The sequence below is a fragment of the Lichenostomus cassidix genome, chromosome 2, assembly GCF_008360975.1.
Source record: "Lichenostomus cassidix isolate B80296 chromosome 2, HeHo_3.0, whole genome shotgun sequence".
Classification (NCBI taxonomy): Eukaryota; Metazoa; Chordata; class Aves; order Passeriformes; family Meliphagidae; genus Lichenostomus; species Lichenostomus cassidix.
In genome coordinates, this window is record NC_139482.1 from 130098245 (window position 1) to 130118036 (window position 19792).

Below are 19792 nucleotides of genomic sequence, written 5' to 3' on the forward strand. Positions count from 1 at the left end.
GTGGATGCCACACACAAGGGAGACTGAGGGGTGTATTTATCCAGTCCATCACACACTAGCTAATCCATGCAGCTGCTGTGACAGCTCATCTACAGGTTCTCTGTGCTCAGTCATTCTCCTTCCTGAGGCCCCTCTAAAGGGGACTGGGTCAGCTGAATTGTTTTAACTGCCTAAGGCCATTCCCAGGTGCTCTTTTTACACTAATATATGCACATTAAGTCTGATGCTTCCAGAAAGTACCAGATTACTGCATCTAAACACTGATTAGGTTGAGCACATCGGGTAGGTCCACTCTCATGCAAATAAGGGAGCCATTCTTCCACCAGAAGCTGTGAAGCTTGAACATCACCCATCTTATAACCACATACCTCTCATCCATTTACATGAGGACAAGGATGGACTAACAAAAAACCTGAGATGCAGGAGAGATGGGTAAATAAGCAGAGGAGAACAGATGACAGTTTTACCACAATACCCTTCTCACTTGTAATATTTGACATCTAACTTAGGAATTAAGGCAGAAAGCTTCCAAGAGAAGAATTGTTACATTTACAATTATAGCCTGAAGTCAATCTTAGATTCCAGTTTCCACTACCTGTTATAGACATCGCTTTCCTTGAGCCTCCGTTTCAGAGCAATTACACCTCAGACTTCGTTTTTTTAAAGTAAATATGTATGCTATGTGTGAAGACAGTGCTCTTCAAACAAAACCACAGCCTCTGTCTTGGAGTAAAGTACCAAATCATGACATTACTTATGATAAAAAGATTTGGTCTAAGACTTCCAAACAATCTCTATTTTATCCTATATTATAACTAAGGAGACATCCCAATGTTACAGTACCGTACAGAGTAACTGTAACATTCACTACCAAAAGGGAATTACCAATTTACTCCATTTAGGCACAGGGTCATAGGGGTGGCAGCAAGAGTTATTCTTCTTAATGAACCTAAGTCATGCTGCACATAAAATCATACATAAAATATGCTCCAATAAACATAAACATTCACTGCACAGGTGATTATCAGTGTTGGTATTTTTTAAGATTTGTTTTTGGCTACATAATCCCAGTAACATAACTTTCAAAATGTTTCTTGAATTTAATATGCAACAGACCCCATCTTCTCTTTTCCTTAAATTAGCATTTTTGTACTGGATAATCAAAGATAGTGCTAACACATCAGTCTTCTACCTGTAGTTTGAAAATTACTGTAACAAACAGCAACATAAAATTATCTAAGACATATCTAGTGGCTCATATTCTAAAACTGTTACAGTAAATTTCAGCCATCTCCCATGCTTAACATTAGCTAACAATAATACACAGACACAGGGAGATCAAGAACTGATCAGAATATAGAAGTCAGACTCCTCAGCCCTTCATTACCAAGTCCCAGTTTTCTATAAGACATCTAGGAAGTGCTTAATCAGATGCTGAGCACAACCTTGGAATAATGCAGAAAAGTACAGAATCTCTTCAGCTAAGTGTGCTAAGTGCAGATTTTAACTATGATTCAGTAGCACATGCATTGGCATGTATACACATAGCTAGGATCGGCACCAATTTAGTTCGTTTGGCTGTTCAAAGTCCTCTTCTGACAAAGCAGTGTGAAAAAGGTCAAGAACTTCACTGGAAGCCCTTAGTACAGGTCTGCTAAAACAATACAGCTGTATGCCTTTCTAACAGGAAACACTTGTGTGAGTTGCCACTGTTTAAAAACAACTTTACCATTGTGTAGAACACATCTGCAGATAGATCACTTGACTCACAAACTACACACCTGCTCACACCATCCCCACTGGTCCTAACAGTACCACCAAGAGAGACCTTGGCCAACCTTGTAAGTGAACAAAAGTCCACATGATTGCTTTCTTGATCCTGCCAGACAAGGGGAAAGCCTCAAGCAGAAGCACCTGCAGATCACCACCTTTCAGCAGGCCTCCTGACAGCCAGAAAGCATTAGTGTTCTTATGAACAAAGGATCCTCAGAGGAATAAGGACTACTGGGGGAAACAGACTCTACCTGACAAAGAAGGTCAAGAGTATCTTTGCTGGACTACTGAGAAGAGCTTTAAAATAGGTTCATCAGGGAACAGATAGCAAAACCTTCAGGCAAGAAGAAGAACAGAGAATAAGGAAGAACATATTGAACAGGATTCCAAAGGTTTTCTCACTCCCTTTAAGAGGAAGGGGTACACCGGAAACCCCATGTACAGAAGTATAGAACATGTGACTAAAACAAGAACTGCCAGCCTGTGCACATCCACAACCTCACTGGAATCAAGAGACACGAAGGGATAGCTCACACAACCAACATGCTGGGAGAGGCAGATGCAGGCTGCTCACACACAACAAGCAGAAAGGATGGGCAGTGTTGAGCTCTACAAACATGCAGCTTTGCTAGAGAATATTTAAATTTGCTGAGAGTTTGTAGGCATCCACCAGACAGTGGGTGCCATCATGACACCTGCTGCAAACCACCCAAAGAGGTGAAGCAGATGAAGTCATCCTCAGCACTGGAAGAGACCTCTGATCACAGGGCATTTTGTCAACCACCTCAATGTATGTCAGAAAGGCAATATGGCAAGGATACAAAAAAAAAAATCCAGGAGTGAGCATTAAAATGTTTTTACTGCAGGTGCTGTACAGGACCACTACAGGAGGTGTTCCACTAGATCAGCTACTGATGAGTAGAATAAAAGGGACTTGGACAGGGATGGCAGAGGTAGCCTTGGCAAGCAACTATGAGATGGTGGAGCTTAAGTTATGGAGGGAAGTGACAAAAGAAAATAGGGGGATCAGATTTCCAGATAGCATACTTTAGCTTGTTAAAGGAACTAGTACATGGGATCCCAGGGAATGCTGTTCTAGAGGGCAAAGGAACCTCCATGAGCTAGTCAAGCATGAAGGGCAACCTCCTTGAAGTATGACAACAATCCTTCCTGACATGCAAGCTAAGTAAACACAGCAGGAGGCCATCTTGAATGAACTAAGAACTCCTGACTGAACTGAAGTGCAAAAAACAAAGCATATAAAAAGCAGAACAGATTACTCAAGACAAATAAAGAAGCATTGCCTAGACAGTAAGGAGCTGAATTACAAAGGCGAAGAATAGGATGGACTTGAAACTGGACAGCAAAACAGAGGACAGCAAGAACATATTGGTTTACAGGCAGGAAAAAAAAATAACAAAAACACAAGAAAAATGTTATGTCACGTGGTCAAGCTATTGTCAAACTATGCAGAAATCTCCCAAACATCTTCCTTGCATCAGTCTTTAGTAGGGTTTCTCTGGATCTCAGTTGTCTCTGCCTAGTAGCAAAACAGAATGAGTCAGGAATTATTCTAGTAAATTGGACAAATACAAGTCCATGGGACCACACAAGACACAGCCAAAGGTGCTAAGGAGCTAGCTAATGCCAACTTAAGCCTCCTTCTTATAACCTTCAAAAAGTTACAGCAATCAGGGTGTCCCTTACAACACCATCATCTTCAAAATGGGCAAGAAAGAAGGACCTGAGGAGCTACAGGGCTGGTCAGCTCATCCTCAGCCCCCAGGATATTACAGGGTGCATCTTACAGAGAAGCTAATTTTTAGACACACAAAGGATTACAAGGTGTCTGGAAACAACCTCCATAAGCTGACCAGAAGGAAATCATGCTAAATTAACCTAGTCACTTTCGTATGAGGATGAAGAGAAAGCTGAGGATGTTATTTCATTTGACTTTACAGAGGCTGTTGGCAGTCTCCAATACATGTTTTTAGCTAAATCTGGGGAATCATGGAGAAGAACAACTGGCTGGACTAGAGGCTCAGCAGTGGTTCAAAATGTAACCAAGAGCAAGCAATAAGCAATGTTCTCAGAGACTGATCATAGGGTGGATACTCCCAACATCTTGATCAACATCCTGAACAGTGAGCTAGAACACACCCCATCATGGTTTGTGGATGGAAACAGTCAATACACTAAAAGACAGGGCAGGGCTGCCACAGAGAGGGATCTCAACAAGCTGGAAGAATTAGGCTGCCAACAAATTTGGTAGTTCAACAAAGGCAGAGTCCCACACCAGGACAGAAGAACCCCCATGCCATGACCAGTATGAACTGAGGATCAATTTGGCAGAGAGCATTATTGCAGGAAAGGTTCTGGGTGGCTCCAGAAGACAAGGTGAACATCAGTCAGCAGCATCAGCAATACACCCTAACTACATACTGGCCTTCAGTAGGGAAGCAGAGTCAGGTCAAGTAAATATTCCCATTTGGCTTCACAAGTGCAAAATAAATCTGGAACACTTTATAGGAGTTCCAGGCTCCTACAAAAAAAAAGGCTGACGAATTGGAGAGTCCAGCTAGAACTGGACTAGAGGGGCTAGAACAAGTGATACAACAACTTGACCAGAGCACGTTTGTCTTCTTTGAAGAAGAGTGAGTATTTCAATGCAATTTTAATCTCAAGGGGAGATAAACAAAAGTCCTCACTGAGCATAAAAGAAATAAATTCACAGGGCTGGAGAAAGGGACTGTTGAGTCTCCCCCTTTTCATATTGTTAAAACTAATCTGAACAGGGTCCTAAACACTAACTGGGCTTCCTTCCTTGGAATAGTAGATTCAACTAGCTGACTTCCAGAGGTCCCTTCCAAGTTAAAATTATCACTTACTCCAAATGAGTGGCCCACTCTTCACCTCCTTCCTTACCACCTCTAAACATCCAAATTCAAAACAGTAGCCTTTCTTTTATCTGCAGTTTTTCTACATTTCCTCTACTTCCTCACCACAATAATATATAGCAATAAACCCATCTAAACTTTAAAGAGACTATTTTATTGTAAAATAAAATATATATGGAAGACAGTAATGAAACCTGGCTTAATTCCTTGAATGGAGACAAATTTTATTGCCCAGATTATAACTTTATATGCAGAGAGGTTGACTCAAACTGGAAATACATTAAAAATTCAGCTGATATTTCTGGCTCTTCAAGACACACAATGATGGCGTTCTTTTAAGGGGAAAGATCAGTGTGGGGAGCCAATAAGGTTTAACTTCCAGCCTTTATTACAACAGGAATAAGTGTCTGTGTGTATTGCAATGCAAGCTGTATATGGGGTACCAATAGATGACTGACCTGATTCAACATTCACTTAAACAGCTACCTTTTATTGCAAGATTTTATTATAAATTCCTTTGTATTCTGTGTTTACATGGTCATTTTATTGTTTGAGCAACTTAAAACTGGCACTACCAAAAATATATAAAATGCTGCTGCTAGGACTGAGCAATTCTAACAAGTTTTTATTTCAAAAACCATTAGCAGGTCAGGCTGAAAAGTGAGTAACCGACTTCAAATCACAGATGCAACTTTTGCTATTCGCCCAAAAGTTCCGCAGATTTGTTTTCTGAAACGTGGGTGAAGAGGCAAAGGATATCTGTGGACTGTGGAACTAGCCAATTTGTTCGGATCAGAAAAAAACATGAAAATCCCATCTCCCCCTCAACATATAGCCTCTCTCATCTTTTAGCAGTGACCTGACCACAAGGAGATCAGCAGCAAACATAAACATTGTGAAACCCAGCAAATACAGCCATTAGAAGTGAAGTAGTATTTTGCAAGCTTTCTTCCAAGAAGTAAACTTTTTAAATGGAAAGTCAGTGAATTACATGATGCTGAGCATTTTAGTACCACTAAAATTTTAGCACTACTAAAACTAGTACATTTAGTACATTTTAGTACTACTAAAATGGCTAGTTTTAAGACTGTTCACAAAATGAAGTCCAACATTTGATGCACCTACATTGGGTAATCTAAGTAGGAAACTATAGAACTCAAGCAGGAAGCTAATTCTCCTTAGAACTCTTAGAACTGACTTGTAAATGTTCATGGCACTAATTAACAACGGTATTTATTTTAAGGAAAAGAGGAAGGTCAGATAAAATTTGGGGAGAGAGAACTCTGTCTTCAGAGCAACTGCTATAGTATTTTTCATGAGCAATTTACCAAGCAGATGAATAGAGTTCTACTGCAAGGTTGAAAGAAAGATCTATCATTCTAGGAGTCAGACAGTACAACACATTTTTTAAGGAACTTACAATGTTACCCTAAAGAACTCAGGAAAAATAATTCCCAGCATTTATGTAACAATCATTCAGAGCCATAGTAAGGATTTTATTAGACAAGCACTGAATAATCTCTGCATTGCATTGCAGAAGCTATTTAGGCTACCCTGCTTTGTAAGGCTAGACACAGAATAAGGCAACCAGAACATCTGTGATCAAGTTCTTTCCTCCTTTTCCTTAGCTGAGCTGCAGAGAGAAATAATATAAGAATGTTGCCCTAAAGATCAGTCTCTCAATAGTAACACAGCTGATTAGCCCATTGAGTCAATTCGCCTCCTGGAAGGCCTACCAACAGAACATGGTAATGCAGCATATCCAGGATGGACTTGCCCATGGTCACCAAGATCAGATGAGCAAGTGAGCCAGCAAAGAAGGAATTTCAGTCTTTGTGTATGGACTATCTGGTTATTAATTAACCCATGTGGGCTCAACTTAGGAGTTTCTACTGCGATAGATGCTACTTTATAAAAACCACAAGAGCTACTAGGCCCTAAATAACTGATAATCATATGTAATTTAATGCAGCAAAGGCCTACAAATTGGAACTATTTTAACTGTGAGAAACATGACTACTCAAAACTGCAAAACAACATCCTTGTGAGCAAAATGCCTTTAGCCTGGATAACAAAAGGTTTACCCTGGATCTCCACAGTAACATATAGAGAAAGCAAAACCAGTAGGACATGCAAATACAGCATCCAGAGATTTGGATACACTATCTACTTCAATTAGCTTAAACACATGAAAAAAAGTAATTAGCTACGAAAACGTGGCAGAAGCTAATCTATATGTAATTGTAAAAATATAAAGTAATTTTAGATATAAAATGCAGAATCTCTGGACACAACAGAATGCAGAGTCTCTGGACATTACCTGTGTAGCTGTCCATTCCTACACTTGTCACTTACAATACTGACTAAAATAAGATGGGTTTGTCTGATAAACCTACAACATAGCCACTACCTGGTATGTTTAAACCAACTGAATTTGGGCCCTGAAGAGTCAGGATTAGAATGCCTCACTTAATCACGATCAGTGGGTGAGCAAGTGCATCCTGAATTATCATTAGAGAGACAAGGCTGGTGGTGTATAAATATACTTCGTTATGTAAAAAGCAGCCAGCAAAACTTAATGTTGCTTCACACTGTAATTATTTCATTCTATTGCCACTGAAAAAGTCAGTCTCATACCTTTAGTTCCCTTTCCCCACTGCTCATTCCTAAGGTCTCTCTTGCATCAGATCAAGCCACTGTGCTGCCATAATAAGTCCTGAGTTAGCCCAGGAGGGGGTGGGGAGGACAGACTAGAAAGGAAGTTCCCCTATCATATCATCAAGCTTATCCAAGATCACCCTGCAGCCCCAGACAATCACTGCATCTGAGGCATGGAAAAGGCAGGAACACATCATCCAGGTTGGAGGGTAAGAGCAGAACTGCCCTTTCTGGCAGCAACCCACAGTTTGACTGTATAAGATACATGTACCTCCCATACCAGTCTCTGAGAAAAGGAGACAAAACTAGATCTAAGCTTGCCGAAGACTGATGAACACCACACCCTAGATGAGCTAACAGGTACCATCAATTTGCTGAAGTGCTACTGATCTGCCTGGCACACTAGAAGACTCCAGGCAGAATGCCAGGGGTCCATTTAACTTCAAATTATTGGCTTGGGCCTCTTGGACAAGAATCTGCTCTTGTCAAGCTCAAAACTTCTCCATTTCAATAGGCTCCCAGCAGTCACTAAAAATCACCCTAACTTTGAATTCTGTCTGCCTTGGGTTTAGTCCATTAGAGCAATGCCCAGTGTTGTTCCCTTTCTAGACAAACACAACATTTGAAAAAGTAGGGGAGCCACAAAAACAAAAAGAGATGATCAATAAATTCTTAGTTTTAGAGACAAGCAACAAGGGCAAATACATATTAATGTTCCTCCCCAAATAGGAGGAGAAATCCACCCTTTCCTATGACTTAATTTAATAATGATCATAAAACCATTTAGGTTGGAAAAGACCTTTAAGATCAAGTTTAAATGATAATCCTAATTGCCACTGCATTAAAGGGTTCTTACTTCAACTTACTCTGTGACAGAACTTCCCATGCACTCCAGATTAGAGTGGTCTTTGCTTGAAGAGCCTCTGGTGTGGAAGTCTGTCCAAAAACATTTCAGCACATCCAGACCAACTTTACAGCAGCCAGCATTATGTCCCTACCGACTCCTTTACAGAATTCTACCTGCCATGCATTCCTTGATTTGCCTTTACAAAAGCTTCATCAGCTGCATCTATGTATTTACTGATTATTCTGTTTCTTAAATAGAATTCATACTATTTAATCATATCAACTTTAACCACAAACAGCAGAAAAGGTAGTTTGTCTCATTATCACAATGCATTTGCTCCAAGATTCCAGTATCTTTTCCCCTCAACTCTTTAAGATGTCTACTATGTCAATATCCTACAACAGATGTAAGAAAAACTAGAGAGTGTGATTTTATATAAGCACACACACATTCATATGCACACCTTTTTAAATCAAAATTCAAGCATTTTCTATCAATGTACAAACAAGTTCACTATTTTTTCCCCCTAAGTTCTGTTTTAAATGGATTATCGTTTGTTTTAGGTTTTTTAATTCTGGACTAGCTTGTCCATTTCTTATTGGAACTACTGATCCTTGGATAATATACAACTGCAAGAACATCAGTTTTAAAGGTTGCAGAACTCCAGCAATGTCCCATTGGACTTTTCCCCAGACATCAGTTCAATATTGCAGCAGCCCTGATACAAGCCACCTTTTCCAAAGGGGCTCCCTTTAGTCTGGACATTACCTCCACTTCCTAATAAACCTGATTCCATTTTCCTTTAATGAAAGAAAATCTTGTTTTCTAAGCCTAAACATGGCTTTTCTCTCCTTTACTTTCCCCCTCTGCTCCCAAGTGTGGGGCAAGGATACTATTTCAGGGAGTGTGTACAAAATGTGAAGCCCAGCAAGCAGTGTCACCTCAGACTACTTGCTGGCAAAAGGAGTACCTTATGTTATACCGCATTACTGAAAACAATGGACTCAAAGGAAATCAAGGTTGTTTCGACACCTACAAAAAAACATTTTTCAACGAAGCTGGTTTTAAATTAAAACTAACAAAACCTACTTCCTACAGGCTTCCTCTATATTAGTGCTGTTCTAAGTCCATTAAGACGCTTCCACACAACCCTCATTTTGGTTCCCTCTCACATTCCTTAACTAGCATCTCTTCCCCTTCTCATTCCTTGAGTAATGTCAGTTACTTCTCATGCTCCCTAATTACTGAGTGAGAGCAAGACAATTTTACACCAGTTTCCAAACTATGTATCTCCTAAGTGGCTGCTGACAGACTGTGAGGTGGAAGGGGTAGTGAAAAGAAGCCACCATTTTGCATTTTACCAAGCAGTAAACTTCAAGAAATTCCCAAGATCTTGTATTTCAAAATGCATTTCCTTCTGCTGGAGATCACAGAGGAATGCACAATGACAGTCAGCAACCACATGAGGAACCAAGGCACAGACAGGCCCCTTGGCATGAGCCAAGATCTTGTCTCATAACTCCAACTTTTATTCTGGCTTCTAATCTTAATTCACAAGTTGATTTTAAGAAGTGCTATACATATTTTAAAAAAACCACAACTCACCGTTTTATTACGCAGTCTAATTATGTCCGAAACAGAGCCAGCTCCACAATACTCCATAACAATCCATAGATCTGTGTTCTTAAAGTAGCTACCATAGTACTTGACAACATAGGGACTGGATGGGAAAAAAATGTTAGATAAATCGATGAAATCTTAGTAGATGAAAAAAGATAAATCACCAGAACACCTGTTGTTAAAAATTATGGTTTGGCACAGCTAAAGACCAAGCGCACCCAAATATGTTTTAAAGCTGTAATCGGCTTAACCAATGCCTTATTAGCATAAATTCTGACTACTTAATAAAATTATAAAGGCACTGCTATGTATATAAGTTTTCAGCAATCTTCAAATACAGACAGTTTTCCCAAACATTAGTCTTCTGATATAAAGCTTGGCTTTTCCCTCTTCTAAAGCCTCTCTTGAATGCTTCTCTTTTTAAAAAGACTGCCTTGTTTTCTTCTCTCTTAAGCAAAATAACATGGAAACTCACCCATGTTTTCCCTGTTTTGCAAGGATGAATTGATTTCAAGCACAGAGCTAGACCTTCCTATTAAAGTGAATCTGGCGTCGGTTTGAAGCCTTCTGGATTTGCAAGTGCATTTTCACATGGAAGTATCTCATGTGAAGTGACAGTATTGTCACAAACAACATTTTGCCTTGCTACTCATCAGTTTGTCATGTGACAATGCTTCCTTGGAGTGACTTGCAAAACAAAGGCAGAAACAGATGTGGTAAACATAAAAAGGATGATCCTTCAGAAGTTATTAGATGGTGTATTTATAGAAATAAAAGACTGAAGGTTTGGGGTGGGGTTCTTTGTAGGAACTTAAACACCACTATAGTTCGATTGTCATCCATCTCCCACAAAGTCAGGAAGTCAGATCCTGAGATTTCAGACAGTGGTTTCTCATCAGAACACCTACACTGTGGGGTGGAATCAAACACCATTTCATTTTGAAGCAAAGAAATGTATTTCAGGACCAGCATGTCTGGCAGCAACATTGTTTATATAGACAACTGATACAAGAAGAAGAGAGGACCTATGGTTGCCTCCTGCAACATGGTACTATCTTTACAAAAAAGATAGGTCAACACTATCAAAAAACCATTTCATTTAAGAGCAACTTTTAGCACTAAGTGAATTTGCTTTTCTAGAACGAAAGGTGAAAGGGTCAGTCTCCTCCTAACTAGTCAGAATGTTTACCATTTACAAGCAAAACATACTGATCTTGCTCCTTATAAATTTGTGAACTGAGGAAAGCTATATTACTTCTAAAAAAAATACACTGATTTTTGTGACCATCTCTTGCCATATTTATACTGCACTAGTATTCCCAGCAACAATTGGGTATTATTATCAATCAAGACAAGATGATCTTTCCAAAACATCAAGTGCTGTGCAATCTCAAAACACTGTTCATATTTGCTTAAGGACTGATACTAGTAAATCCGATTTTAAAGCTGCAGCTAACAACTCCACAGACAACAGAAAAAGCAAAGTAATTTTTGCATCCTTGCAGATGCTTGACATCAAGGCTTCCATTTCTACAAGACCTGCAATCATAAGATACAGGATTTGGGAACAAGTGTAAGGTTAACAGTCTGCCAGCACTATTACAAGACTGTTCACTTTTTAGAAGTTACGTTCCTGCACAAAAAAGGCAGCCAAGAGAATACTGTTCTGGAAGTTAACTGCTAGCCATTAATCTTCTAGAAACATCTCTATCATCTGTCTCATCTTCTGAAACAGATAACTCAGAATTTCACAAAGCCTAAGACATGTAAAGGAAACTTTGGCCTTAACAGTGTGAGTAAAGTGAAGCAAGCATGGAGAATTCTAAGTGGAGGCCACTATTAATTCATTCAACAGTTTCTGTTATGTACACTACCTGTACTTCCTTCAATCCAAACTAAGGAGAAGAGGAGGTCCAACAAGTGGTTCCTTTAATTCAAAGGCCTATGTTGGACAATTTACCTTTCCATTAAGAAGTTTTCACCTGCATATATTTCAGCTATTTTCACAAGTACAAACACATTTTCACACAGACTCTTAGAGAGGGAACAGAAATGTCACACTTACCTGTCACACTGTTGCATTATAGAGATTTCTTTAATTATTTCTTGAAGATCTGACTCCACAGGGACCTGTTTAATTGCTACAACTTGTCCAGACTCTTTGTGTATTGCTTTAAACACGCTACCGTAAGACCTAAAAATAAGAGGCATTTTTTTAAAAAAAACAAGATAAACTGCTCCTGATTTCCATTATGCACAGAAAGTCACAAAAGCCATATGCTCATGCAGAAGTTTGAGTTTTTCAGGCTGCAAAAAGATCAGTTCTACCAGGACCTCAGGAAACACTGAAGAATGCATCTTTGTCAAGAGTTAGTCTCTAATTCCCATACAGGTGCAAGTACATTTGCTGTGTTAACAAACAACAGACATCAAAAATGTATAAATGTATTAGGGGAAGTGTGGAAATCCACTGATGCATGCATTTACTTTAGTATTAAAACCTGTCTATACAGGCATTCCTTAGGACATTTACAGTCACTCCCTCTGTAACTTAATATTCCAACATATGCTTTATGTACTGTTTCCCTCTGATCCTATGCCCTGGCAAATAGCTGTACTTACCCTTCACCAAGCTTCTCCAGAACATCAAAGACTTCTTCAGGCTGCTTAGTTAAACTATCTTCGCTTAGCTTTTTCAGTTTGCTAAAAGACAAAAGTTATTTATTTGTTTGGGGGAGAAAGAACTCAAGTGAATTTCCACACAGGTGAGCAGACAGAAAAAAACATTACAAAGAAAAATATATTCTAGTAAAAATAACATACTTAACTGATGTGCAGCAACAAAATTTTAATCAACTTTAATCAATTTAATCAATTTTCATCAATTTTTATCATATAATATGAATAAAGCTATGACCATTATTGTCATTATGAGTTTCTCACTAATGTTTGCTCAGTTCAAAGCAGCATGGGACCAATTCACTGTTCAAAGCACTTCTTTTGCTAAAGTAGAAACAGACAAAGAATAAAGTTTACCTTCCCTCAAAAAGTAGTCAGCATGCAAACACATGCCCATTACTGCCTAAAGGATGCCATGCTGTTCTCTAATAAGAAACAAATCCTTCACCCACATGAAGTATTCAGTTTCTAAATTATACCAGTCATCAGCCCGTGAATGACATCACTAAAAGCAGAATTCTGAAGTCAAGATGATTCTGGGAGCATATGGCAGCACTTCTCAGGTAGCAGCAGAACACTGAAATTCCAAGAGCTGAGTACTGTAAAGCTGTTGGGGCAGCTTCTCTTGCATCTTTGTAAATGTACATAGGGCCAGGATGCAACGAAATCTCTAATTACATAACAACACCATATTTTTCCCTTAGTTCTCTCTCACACAGTCTCAAATCACTCAGTAACACCCTATGATTTCTTCCAGCACTTCCAGCCTCCTTTTACCACCATTTATCATCCTTTACAAGCAATCCCAGCCTTTCTCTGGTCTCTGGCATTCCCAGCTATCCAGCCCTCAGACTCCTGGCAAATCTCAAAACATAACTTGGCTGCAAGCTTGCAATAGAGCCAACACTTAACATAGCACAGGAAAATATAACCACACACACATTGTGGCAAGGCTGGGTGGCTGCAACATGTAAATCCTTCACCGTAAAGTTAAAGGGAATTTTGCTGCAAGATTGAAATAACAAGTTGACTCTACATGACAGCCAAGGGTACTATTAAAGTAGAAGATGAGCTGAAGAATAGCTGGTGCTGTAGTGTTAAATCCAGGCAATGTATTCCATATGCAGGAGGAGGAAAAGGAAAAAAAACAACAGGAAACTTAGAAGAACAGACCATTGAGAACTTATGGAAAATATGTTATCCCACAACACCTTCTAGAAACAAAAACAAAATGGGGGAAGGGAGGAGGGCATGGACAGAGAAGACTAACAAATCTTAATATTGGAAGAACAGTGATCTGAAAAGAAAACCCTTCATATTAGGAGATGCAATTCTGTGATATCCTGAATTAATAAAAATTAAAGTGAATGACTGATGAGGGAACTCCTGAATCAAAACAGACCTGTATTTCCCAACCATCTAAGTAAATGCAAAAAATTCAAGGTCATTCTAAAAGCACACAGGTCATATGGATTGGTGTTAAGGGAAGCAAGGCAAGGAGGAGTCACAAGGGTGCACACATTCATACATCAAGGAACTATTTCATGGACGTAGCAATTATATGAATTTAAAAAGCATCCACAATCAGTAAGGAAAGGTGGATTAACTACAATAAAGACCACACAGTTTTGCTACAGCAAACAGTCATGAAGCCAGAAAGTCTACGTTTTTAGGGAAAATATAAATCTTCACAGTGAAGGCACGACTCATGAACATGGAGAAAAACAGCAGAAAATTCTCATGAGAACAGCTAAATAATGTCTGCAAAACTGGCCTACAAGAACAAAACTCTGCTTTCTTTTTTACTCTCTCCGCTGGTTAGACACTACAAAGCAGAAAGACACAACTTATATCTTACAGGATAGTACATATTTCCTTACTGAAGAAGCATATGTTAAAACAAATCAAAGAGGAAAAAATATTTTGCAGGTAGGTATTAAACTAATAAATCATTAATTTTGCTTGTTTCAAATTTTTTTCCTCTCTGAACAGGTTACATGCAGTCTTAAATGCAGCATACAAGAATAAGTTATTGTAATCATCCTCTTCTTCCCACCAAAAAAACCCATGCACAGTATGTTCATAATATAAGCAGAGCCCTGAAAAAGAAAAAGCATAACCTTTAGCTGAGTCACTCGGTCAAAGAGCTGTGTAACAAAGTTGTACTCAACAGAAAAGCAGAAGGACTGAACTTTTAGTAACAGCAGGAAAAGAGAAAGCATAGAGTACCCCTGACTGGAGATGCCTACAAAGAGAATACTTCCTCCTACTCATCAAAAGAGTAACGCCTGCTAAAATGAAAAAGAAAAAAAACTCCATATCAAAAGAGTGCCAACAGCACCAGTAATGACAAGGCATTGTGAGCACTTGAGAAGAGCTCGTGAAACAATAACAGCCATAAATTGATCAAAATCAATGTCACTGTTAAAGAACAGATTATCAGGAGTACTTGAGAGGCAACCAGGAGATCAAAGAAATAAGCATTCTATGGTTTTAAAACTATTTTCGTATTATCCAAGTCTGACAAACATGTTATGAGACCAAATTGCACTCAGCACTAAGGCAGCTTAATACAAAACCTACCTACAGTAAGAAAGGTATGTCAACCTCAGGAATGTGACCCCCAAACACTCTGCTCCAAGCACCTCCCACTCCTTCACAAGCACACTGGAATTGTACAGATGCTAGGTCCAGTATTCAAGTGATAGCATCAACACCTAAGTTCTTTGAACCACTGAAAAATCGTAATGACTCAGATTTTTTAAATGATTTCTGTTTCTAGACGTTTAAATAGAATATTCAGCTCTTAAACTACAGAATATCACGCGATATACCCTGAAGGGCTGCAATAAAGAAAGCATTTATGAAAACTCTATGAGAAACAAGGAGGAAGGTGGCGACCGGTATAACTCGCTGCAAAGCACCAAGTAGAATACAAGAGCAGACTAGAAATATTATCTTGGTTAAAAGCAAGCAACAATCTTAGGACAGAGAAACACAGCTAAGACTTCAGCATCAGCTTCTTAACTGGGGGGAGAGGGGGAAGGTGAAGAGGGGGCAAGAAGCAAAAATGAAGAGACAAAGGGCACAAGAACAATCAGAGATAAAAAATGTGTCTCGTTCCTCTCTCTTTCATTCATCCTCTACTTTCATAACACAAGCACTTAGAACAAATAAATCAGTAAATCAAGGCACTGCTTTATTCTGGCCAAAGGACACAAGTGCCGTGTGTGTGTGTATACATATATATATACACACATATATACACATATCACAATATATGAGAAAGTCAAAAGGAGATGCAAAGAAGTTCAAAATAAAACCTGGGTAGAAAGTCATTCCAGGTTATTTTTTTAATCTACAAAATTATCAGGTAGTGATTATGAGCTATTTTAGAGGTCTTCCAGAAGGGAAGCTGTTCCTTTAACCAGAAAGACTAACTAAACTACAGTTCTGGGAAAGACCTGTCAAAAGGATTTTCTTGTTCCAAGAAGGTTTGACTTTCAGCATAACACTCAGTCTCTTAACAAGAAAAATACATCCTGGCAAGTAATTTTACTTCTGTAAATCCAGTTCATAGGAAAAAATATTAATTCTTAATCTGCCTACAATCTTGTCATTGTGTACATCAGAAAACTCTACGTAACTAACTTCAGGAAAATGTAGAAAAAATAAGAGGCACCCAATTCCAGCATAAAGATCAGAAAAATTTGAACAGCAACATGAAAGAGCAAGAGATTTCCCACCCCCCCAAAAAAAATTTAAAAAACCAAGTATGAGTATAGTATCCTATAGTAATTATATATAGATTTTACAAAATAAATTGGTGATGTGCTACAGAGGTAGGCATAAAAATCTCTGCAAGTTCAAAAATAAAAATAAAGCTGGAATAAAGAATAGAACACTATCAACTAATGTAATGAGTTAGAAAAAGTGGACAGCTGCTCCGTGAAACATGAATATATGTGGTTTATTGTGCAGAAGAACTAGCACATTGAAACATTTAAAAAGAATGGCTGGGATCAATTATGCTGATATATTAAAAGAGAAGGTAGTAGAAGAAATTACTGCACTCATCTGAAGTAGAGGTGGCATGTGAAAGCCTTGAGATATCTACACTGCTTCACACCATTCAGACAAGTAGAAGCAAGATTAAGACAGTCTACATCACTGCACTGTGTACTTACATTTAGTGTTCTACCAATAAACATTTTTGTTACATCATTTTCAGGAGAACTTGACAACTGCCAACGTGTCCATTGACACAAACATTAAAAATCATTTTTCACAGATAGTTCATATTCCAAGAACAAGATTTCCTCTTCCCACAAAACCTAAAAAGTTGTGGTTTTCAGTGAAAATTACACTCAAGTTTAAAGAAAGGAGTGGAAGACCTTAATTGACTCTTCCCATACTTGTAAAGCAGCCTTTCATTTGGCAGCAGCATGAAGGAAATGGTCAAGATCAAAAGCCATGTACTTGAGAAAATTCTGTCTCTAACCATTTTCTTTTTCCCTTTTATGCAACCTGTATCCTCACACATGACATTGCCAAGGTATACAGAAAAATACAATAACAGAGGAAAATTACAAGACCAAGAGGTGAATTTTGTAACTATTTCAAGAATGAATCTCCTTTTTAGTGAGAGAAAAAAGTATGAAGCACATCTGAAATACAGTTAGAGACTCACATGCAAGAAAACACTGTATCAACTACTGCACAAATTGTTCAGCACAAAAATCAGAACATCTACTCTAAATTATTTTCAAAGTAAAAAATGTTCTGGAAAGGCCTCTCCCTTTAGAAGTCTTGTGTTGCAGTACATTAGTCAAAGAAGAAAAGTGAATTATTTTGACAGCACCCCTATGGAAAAGTCACAATGGCCTAGAATGTCACTTGGGCATCATCACTGCTTACTTTCTGAAGGAATATTAAAGATTTATTCAACAGGCAATTGCACAGTGTGCTCCTCTACAGGGAAGTGTGGATCAAAGTGCCCTATACCTCTAAGGGAACACTGGGATTCTAGGACATCCATGCAGCTTTGAAGTGTATGTATGAAATTTTTGCTGCCTCTAAATGGATGTCTTGCACCACAAATATGATGCCAATAGATCCTCACTGTTCCTGTGGACAGCAGGCACCAAAGGCCAGACACACACCTCCAGCTAGGCAGTGAAGTTAGAGCAAATGCCACATTTTCCCAAAAATATCTGGTAGGTTAGGCTAGTGTCACAGTTTGATTTTCAATCCTTTGATATCAAAAGATTCCAAGGTTTCCACTGCTGCTGGTGACATTGATTACTCCTCAGACATTTCCATTTCTTTTCTTAAATCCTTGCTAGTGCCCGTCCTACTTCCTTCATCTGAGATATGCAGCACAGTCAGCTTGAAACTACAGTGGAGGCCTGTCCCTCCGTACCCCATTGCCTGCTAAAACCACCCTACATACCAACGACAAACCAATTCTTTTTCAAAGTTTTCCACAGTAGGTACTGTCACTTGATGTGCTATCGGAGGAGAAATCATCAGAAGTTCAAGACTACATTCTTCTCAAGTTCTATCATCCTGCAGAAAGCTGCTTTTAAAGGTTCTAAATGGAGAATGTAGAGGTTTTAAAGAGGAATGTAAAAATTGATTTAATATCCTCTGTCACAAATTTATATTGTGTAGTCCCTAGATTTTCCATTATATTATCAGGAAGCAAAAGTAAAATCAAAGCCCTAAGACAGTAAATATATATGTAAACTATATAACTACATTCTGTATACCACTCAACTACAGTCTGCATATTGCACAACTATACCCAAGAAAGACCTGTTCCAATTGAAATATATGATTAAATTTAAATTTAACATAAAGCAAAATTATTTTACGCCCTAAGAAGTCAAATGATAAATTATTTTTAAAAACGTACACAGTAATTAATATGACCTGATAGCCTGTATATTTGAGAAAAGACAACTACTGTGGGAATATTCTCGGGTTTTGCCTCTTCCCACTCCCTGATTTGCAACTGCAACTATGCAACGCCCACCCCCACAAGCATCCATCCCATCCCGCCAGCAGCACAACACCACAACGCTTTCCAACGCCAAGAGAGAACTACTCGTGTGTGCTCCTGCCTCAGACCCCAGCTAGCGAGTGAGAGAACCCAGGCCACAGTGGGCTTTGCTCGGCGACCAAGTTTCCCTCACTTCACATAAAAAATGTTCTTTTCATAACTCAACCAGCCCCCTAGGGTTCCCCTCCACCGGGGCATTTACCGGAGCGGGTATTTCATAGCATCTACCCGACAGAAGACCCTTCCCAAGGTGACATAACGCTCCGGCCGCTAGGCAGGGCTCAGCACCGTCCCTGTCCCGCTGCCCCCTCACCGACCCCGGCACCGAGGCCTCATCCTGACCGTGCCGCCGCTCCCGGCCGGGGAAGGGGCCGCCGGGGAGGGTCCTTACCTCTTGGGCGCTGTCTGCTCCATGCCGTCACCGCCCCCAGGGGCCGCTGACCGAGCCCCCGGGCCCCGCCGGACCCACACGGCTCCCGAGCGGCCTCGCTACGCCTTGACACGGAGCCCGCGCCCTCCCACGGCCGCGCTCCGGCTGCCGCCACTACCGCTACCTCCGGCCGCGGCGGGGCCCCGCCCTCCCGCGCCGCTCATTGGCTACGGCCGCGCCAGCGCCCGCGCTGATAGGGTGGCGCGGACGTCGCTCAGAGCGGCGCCGGAGAGGAAGCCCCGCCCACCGCGAGTGGAGCGGGCGCTGCCGCGCCGGCGGGAGGGGAAGATCATGGAGGCCGCGATGCTGCCGAGCTCCCGGCATGCTCCGCAAGGCGACGGCCCGTGGGGCACGCCGGGAGGTGTAGTCCGCCCGCGGGGCGTTCCTGCGAGCCGGGCCGGGCGAACCGGCATCCCCGCGGTGCCGTTCCGCCCCGGCGCCTCGGCCCGCGGCTCTGGGCGCTGCGCCTCCGGGCGAGGGTAGCCTAGGGCAGCACTGCCGCCTGAGGGCGGCTCTTCCCCCGCGGCCACCCCCGTGGCCTCGGGGCAGCGCTGCCGGGCGGTCGGGCCTTTCACCGCCTGTGTGCGCCGGGCGAGGGAGCGGCAGCCAGCTCCTCCTCGGAAAGTCAAGGGCTCCGTGGACAGCCGGCTCCAGAGCAGTGCTTGAGGGGAAGCTTGAAGTCAGTCACGGCAGGAGGGGGGAGCTGCCCCTCGCAGCCGCCGCGGGTGACACGGTAGAGCTTTTGAGGTGACAAGTGCCGGCCCTTGGACTTGGGTGTGCGGTGCCAAAGCACACGAGTTACCCTGCAAACCAGGGGAAGCTGT

The 19792-nt window shown here is 40.7% G+C and overlaps 1 protein-coding gene across 2 annotated transcripts in view; it reads right to left on the bottom strand.

Moving 5' to 3' along the window:
* The window catches only part of STK3 (serine/threonine kinase 3), a 126015-nt gene extending 106915 nt beyond the window's left edge, over window positions 1-19100 (bottom strand). For both annotated transcript variants that reach the window (XM_085053280.1, XM_085053281.1), the window contains exons 1-4: window positions 18930-19100; window positions 12418-12498; window positions 11861-11989; window positions 9781-9895 (exon numbers count right to left, since the gene is read on the bottom strand). In XM_085053280.1, coding sequence (XP_084909406.1) covers window positions 9781-9895; window positions 11861-11989; window positions 12418-12498; window positions 18930-18952 — 348 coding nt within the window. In that variant the 5' untranslated portion in view covers window positions 18953-19100. The remainder of the gene's footprint in view (window positions 1-9780; window positions 9896-11860; window positions 11990-12417; window positions 12499-18929) is intronic.
* Between the last annotated feature and the right edge of the window lie 692 nt (window positions 19101-19792).